Source organism: Grammomys surdaster, unplaced genomic scaffold, assembly GCF_004785775.1.
Source record: "Grammomys surdaster isolate TR1022 unplaced genomic scaffold, NIH_TR_1.0 146, whole genome shotgun sequence".
Lineage (NCBI taxonomy): Eukaryota > Metazoa > Chordata > Mammalia > Rodentia > Muridae > Grammomys > Grammomys surdaster.
Genome location: NW_021604604.1, coordinates 12,596,216 through 12,602,618, shown reverse-complemented (window position 1 = coordinate 12,602,618; position 6,403 = coordinate 12,596,216). Strand labels below are relative to the sequence as shown.

General features: G+C 42.5%; 1 protein-coding gene across 3 annotated transcripts in view; it reads right to left on the bottom strand.

Moving 5' to 3' along the window:
• Nucleotides 1–373: 373 nt before the first annotated feature.
• Upf2 (UPF2 regulator of nonsense mediated mRNA decay) overlaps nt 374–6,403 on the bottom strand; it is a 103,920-nt gene continuing 97,890 nt past the window's right edge. For all 3 annotated transcript variants that reach the window (XM_028764867.1, XM_028764865.1, XM_028764866.1), the window contains exon 22: nt 374–1,644. In XM_028764867.1, coding sequence (XP_028620700.1) covers nt 1,635–1,644 — 10 coding nt within the window. In that variant the 3' untranslated portion in view covers nt 374–1,634. The remainder of the gene's footprint in view (nt 1,645–6,403) is intronic.

The following is a 6,403-nucleotide window of genomic DNA, read 5'->3' as shown; positions in this document are numbered from 1 at the left end:
ACATGTCTTTAGTCACAGCACTTGGGAGACAGAGGCAGGCAGATCTCTAAGAGTTCTAGGTCTTCTTAGCGAGTCCAAAGGTCCACAGAATAAGTACATACAGCCAAGGCTACAGGGAGACTCTGGTTTTTTGTGATCTCTAAGAGTTCTAGGTCTTCTTAGCGAGTCCAAAGGTCCACAGAATAAGTACATACAGCCAAGGCTACAGGGAGACTCTGGTTTTTTGTGATCCTACCTCAGTAGTGAGTTCTGGGATTACAGTCATGTACTACTGTATCTAGCAGAGAATATTTTTTAATAAAGCATGAATATTACCCTGGATGATACTAACTGACCCACTGAAAGATTTCCCAACCAAATAAAACGAATCATGCCAAATCCAAATTACAACACTTTATTGCAGCATCGGCAAAGGTCAGATTTCTGAAGCTGGTGAAGATTGGGCAGCATTTCCATGTGAAATGTTACAACTTTACAAGTTTTGTTTCTTATTGAAATCTACATGCAGAAACTGAAACATGGTAAAAGAAAGATGCAAAATAGAAAAAAGATGTAATCAAGTTGTAGCATACAGATGTGTTCTTTAACTAAATTACTATGCCTATTGGAAAGCAAATGAAAGATACCTATCCTAATAAATTAACAGACTGTCAGAAACAGACTAAGAACCCTCATTTCTATTGGGGGAAGGGGAACAAAACGAAACGAAAACAAAAGCAAAGTAAAAGCTCTACTTGTTTCCATATCTTGTTTAGACATAGAGGCTGTAAACCCATGAAGGTCAACAAAATACTCTGATCCGCTTCTTGTTGTCCTTCGTTCTTCTGCGACATGCTCACTGGCACCGTTTGTTTTCAATGATACTTACAATGGGCTCAACTATATCCCCATTCTTAAGCTGGTATCAGACCTCCTAAACCATCTGCATTAATGCTGTTCATATTAACAGTCTTCACAGTTTCTTTCACTCTAATAGGCAATTTTACATCACTGACTCTGATGGTTAACACAGGTTTTTCTCCCTCATCCCTTGCTCCTCTTGAAACAAACTCCTTAACAAAACCTTTCCTGGTGGCTTATCTGGCATTTGGATATCTTTCATCATTTTGTTGTCCTGCATGTAAGTTTTTACTAGAAGATTTTACTGCTTGCTCTATACTTTTCTACTGTAGTCCTGGAGCCCCCAAGTGTATCTTCTTCCAACATGGGATGTTCAATTCAGAGACACTGTAACTTAAATCAAGTTTAAAACTCAAGTTCATTTCCCCCATACCATTCCCATCTCAACCGTTTCTTCTCCGGCTCAGTCACCTCATGGACGCTCTTCTTGGTGTAACTGCTCAGTAGTCAAGTGAACCTTCTCATTTCTTGACTGCCATTCTCAAGAGAAGATTAACCCTCACGTGATTTCCATTACAAAAGGCCTTTCTGCCTTGTCTGGAAGCGTCGGCTTGTTCCGGTGTTGGCAGAGGCTGGTGTTTCTGCCTCATGGCCCCAGCCTGTCCCAGGTTTAGATTCGCAACTCTCTAGACCGACATGCTGAGATGTGTCCGCTGCTCTCATTCAATTGCTGGAGGACTCCACTATCCACAACATCAGATACAGGACCTAATGAAATGACACGTGCTGCTGGATCAACGTCTCCTAAAAGTACAAACATGATGGCGTTAGGGGCAAGAAAGTGTCAATCATCAGCAACTACCATGCATAGTTAATGCTTCTTGAAGATCCTATATGCTCTCCATTGGAAGGACGGCTCCCACACCTTCTCTTCAACTAATTTCCTCTCCACACCTTTGATATGGTCATACACTGCCCAACCTGGCTTTGTACTTTCTACACAGGTAGCTGAGGATAATCATGAACTCCTGATTTTCCTTTTTCTGCTCCCAAGTCATCGGATTATAAATAGGCATGTGCTGCCATACTTGATCCTCTACATATAATTTCTAAGATGCTGAGAAATCAATATGGTGAAGTCTAACCTCTAAAACATCAGACTATAATTGTATTTGGAAACAGTTGTTGGCAGATGTAATCAATTAAGATGTAGCCATGCCAGGATAGGCTGAACTCCCAACATGATACTGTTCTTACAGAAAAAAGTGTGGACACAGACATGCACACAAGAAGAATGCTATTTCTTTCTGTGTGAAAGAAGAGGACAAAGACACAGACTAGGGTGATGGACCTACAAGCTATGGGACTGCCAGCAAACTCCTGGAAGCTGGGATGCTTGAACATGCTCTCCATGGCTCAGAAGAAATCAGCCCCACTCCACATTTCCTGCCTCCACAATTGAGACAACACAGGTCTGCTGCTGAAGCCACTCAGGGCAGGTGAAGCAACCACTACACTATAGCTTAACAAACAGCAGGTCAGAGTAGCAAGACACTTTCAAGGAATAAAATACAAACACAGAGAAGTGTATCTTGAGCTGTATCTACTCAGAAAAAAAATCTTTTCAAGAACTCAACCAGGGGGGGGGGGCGGTAAATACTGACACAATCCTTCCCTGACAGGAAGAAATCAAAGACACAAAAATCTGTCCTGAAGTAATACAAGCAGCTATCTGAAACAGAATAACTAAGTGTAGTGGATGAGGACCAAATCTGGAATACAGACTTCTAATAGAGTGCCACGTGACTATCCTATAGGCAAAGACTTATCCCGAGTGATTCTAAGAGCTGAAAAATAGTATTTCTAATACATACTTGAGTTAATGCTATTCTAGAAAATATGTAACAAAACTACCAATTAACCTTAAAATGTTGACGTAAAGAAGTTCCCATGTGGGGTGTTGTGGAACAGAGACTGGAGTTCTAAGAGTTGAAGGCCCACTAGAGCTACACATAGGGAGAGTTTGTGTCAAAGAAAGCCATGTGCTGGGGGCTTAGCTCAGTGGAAGAACACATACCTTGCTGGGTCATTTACCCATCAGTGTGGGTAGGGAATATAAAAAGAGTTGTGAGCCAGCTGTGCTGTCCTAGCTGCTTGAAAAGATGAGATGGGAGAACTAAGCCAGGGACCAACCCTTAAGTCAGTAAATAACTGATACACATCTGCACAGTTTAGAGAGCACTGCAGCAATCCAGAGGAACCACGAAGCAGGTGGGTGTTAGTATCAACACTGGCTGAAGACGCCAGTGTCAGCTTTTAAGAATAACTGAACTGAAAGCAACTACAGAAAAATACAGAAAAAAACTAGAAAATAGTTTTACTTAAAGCATATTACTTCATTCAAGGTAAATACCTGTAATTTTCTAAAGGACTGGAGTTTTAATTTACATTCTTATCAACTGATTAAGCCTATCAAATCCCTAGGCAAAGATGTTATGACTACTGCAGTAACCAGTCAGCAAGTAAATTTCACTTTAACTGCCATGTCATGAACATTAATAACTGGCTTTAAAAAGAATCCATCACCTCAAGAATCTATTTGGAAGCAGTTTCTCAGGTGTTTACTTCATAGGTACAAGGTTCCCTCCTTCACACTGAAAACTGCTTACCACAGCACACTTAAAACACTGGATAATACCACATTCTTCTACCAATGCTATCTTGAAGTGAAAAGCAAAGAAAATAAACAGAATCCAAACTACCAGAAGATTCCATTCTGTCATTTCTTTTTTCCAAATAACTATATTTCTTCACTTAGATGGTGGTGGCACACGCCTTTAATCCCAGCACTTGGGAGGCAGAGGCAGGCGGATATCTGAGTTCAAGGCCAGCCTGGTCTACAAAGTGAGTTCCAGGACAGCCAGAGCTACACAGAGAAACCCTGTCTCGAAAAACAAAAACAACAACAACAAAAAAGAATTTAAATTGTAAAGCCAGAGACCACTTGCTACTCCAAATGGCTTACCACCCTCTTAAAGATGAATGTGCTGGCTAGTCTTACGTCACTTTGACACAAACTAGAGTTATGAAAGGAGGGGACCTCAATTGAGAAAAATGCCTCCATAAGATCCAGCTATAAGGCATTTTCCTGATTAGTGATTGATTGGGGAGGGCCCAACCCACTGTGGGTGGGGCCATCCCTGGGCTGGTGGTCCTAGGTTCTATAAGAAAGCAGGCTGAGCAAGCCACGAGGAGCAAGCCAGTAAGCAGTACTCCTCTATGGCCTCTGCATCAGCTCCTGTCTCCAGGTTCCTATCTTGACTTTATTGATGAACAGCAATATGCAAGTGTAAGCAAACAAATCCTGTTCTCTCCAACTTGCTTTTTAGTCATAATCCTAAAACAAGTTGGCATCAACTTGTTGAGGTATTGGTGTGACAGACCTGACCACTGTGCTAGAAAAGCCATCGAGCGTGGGGAGCTCAGTGGGATGTTTCTGTGGGAGCTCAGAAGACAACAATGTCGAGAGCAGTACACACCACAAGCCTGGCTTGGGATATTTCAGAAAGAAGTTTAAAGGTTCCATTAGGGCCATTTGCTCTTTTAAGATTCCGTGGTTCTGGGTTAGCTGGGGCTGAACAATCAGCTGGAATTAACAAGACATCAGAACTACTCAAGTGGAGCCTTTGGTTTGCTGGGATACTCCATGTTGGTCGGTTGGTGCTAAGAATTAAGTGGTGATTAAGAAGAGACCAGCAACAATGAGGTGGAATTTTCTAGGAAGTGTTTCCAGAGAGCACAGAGAAGTTTTATTCCAGAGGCAATCATGGTTGTACATCATGCTGGCAGCAGAACTCAGCAGAAGAGTCCCCCAGCCAAATATCAGAGCTCAGAGTCCTCTGGAGGAGGAGGAAGGACAGGAAGAGCCAGAGGGATCAAGGACACTACAGGACCATGTCCCATAGAATCAACTGATGAGGACTCAAGTGAGCTCACAGAGATCAGGGTGCCTGTATGGGTCTGACGTAGGTCCTCTGAATATATGTTATGGTTGTGTAGCTCAGTGTTCATGTGGGACTCCTAACAGTGGGAGCAGGGGCTGTCTCTGACTCTCTTGCCTGCCTTTGGGACCCTTTCCCCTACTGGGCTGCCTCATCTGGCCTTGATGTGAGAATATGTGTCTGGTCTTAATATAGCTGTTATTTGTATTTGGTTCATGTGCCTGGAAGGCTTGTTCTCTTCTGAGGAGAGAGACTGTGGGGAGGATAGGGAGGAGAAACTGTACTCGGGCTGTAATATTTGAGAGAATACATGAGAAAAAAAATAAAAGAAAGCAAGTCTCTGCATCAGCTCCTGCCTGCAGGTTCCTATCCTGACTTTCTTTAGTTATGAACAGCAACATGGAAGTGTAAGCTGAATAAACTGTTTCCTCCCAACTGGCTTTTTGGTCATGGTGTTTCATTGCAGCAATAGAAGCCCTAAGACGATGGATAGTTTTTTTTTTTTTAAGTTGTGGTGTTAGATAAAACAAGCCAAGAGGTTAGCTGAAGAGTGGAGGAGACGGAAAAGAAAATGAAGTGATTAAACATGGACTGTAAAAGTCTTTCTGTCTGTTCAACAGATGATGTTATTCAGCTTCTGTTAGATGCCAGGGAGTAAGGAGAGGAAGACGTCGTAGGAGAGACAAGCTAACAGTCCTTGCCTCTAAAGCAACCTTCTGTGGGGATAGAGACAAGCTAACGGGTAACCAAGAAGGAAGTGCTCTGTTGAATACATTGAGTCATGGCAGCATAGTTTGACGTAGGCCAGTCTCAAGAGTACCAAGGCAGGCCCTAAAGAAGAAACAGAATTACCTGGGGTTGGGGAAAAGCAGGATATGGCTCCAGAATGAGGGAGTTAGGAATATAGTTAGTTAAGAGGCAAGCTTGGCCGAGAATATGAGAAAGAACATTAAGAAATGTTAAGCAAGGTGTGTAATTCAGACATTATCCTATAAGCTCAGCATGAGGGCCACTGAAGGGCTTTAGGTAGAAGGCTTCACAAGGTCAGACAGCAGACTGCATCTCAGAATACTAAGTATAAAGAAGAGAATGACTTGGGAGTGTTTGAACAGCCTGCAAAGTTGATGATAGGCTCAGCAGCAGCCTGCACTCGACCTTAGCTAGACCAGTGTTGCAGGATTCCATATGAGAAGTAATGGTCCCTTGATCTGAATTGTGGCACTGATGTGGAAAACGTGGGCAAATATAAGAGTTACTTAGTAGGATACCACAGAGAAATTAACTTATTATTTAGACAATTATTAATTAGAATTGAAGGAAAGAGAGATGAGACAAACTCCAAACCTCCTTTTCAGTGTGCAGATAAATGAGCTGGCAATGTTTGCATTAACTACGCTGGAGAGCACAGTAGGAGAGGGAGTTGGGTCAGGCCATCATCTTGTGAGGTTTGTCTCAGACACACAGAAACTCAAGTTCAAAGTATTGGTAAGACTTGATAGCAAATGGACCACAGCAGGGATGAACTGTACAGAAAATAGAAGGCTAAGAGGAGGGTGAGGACT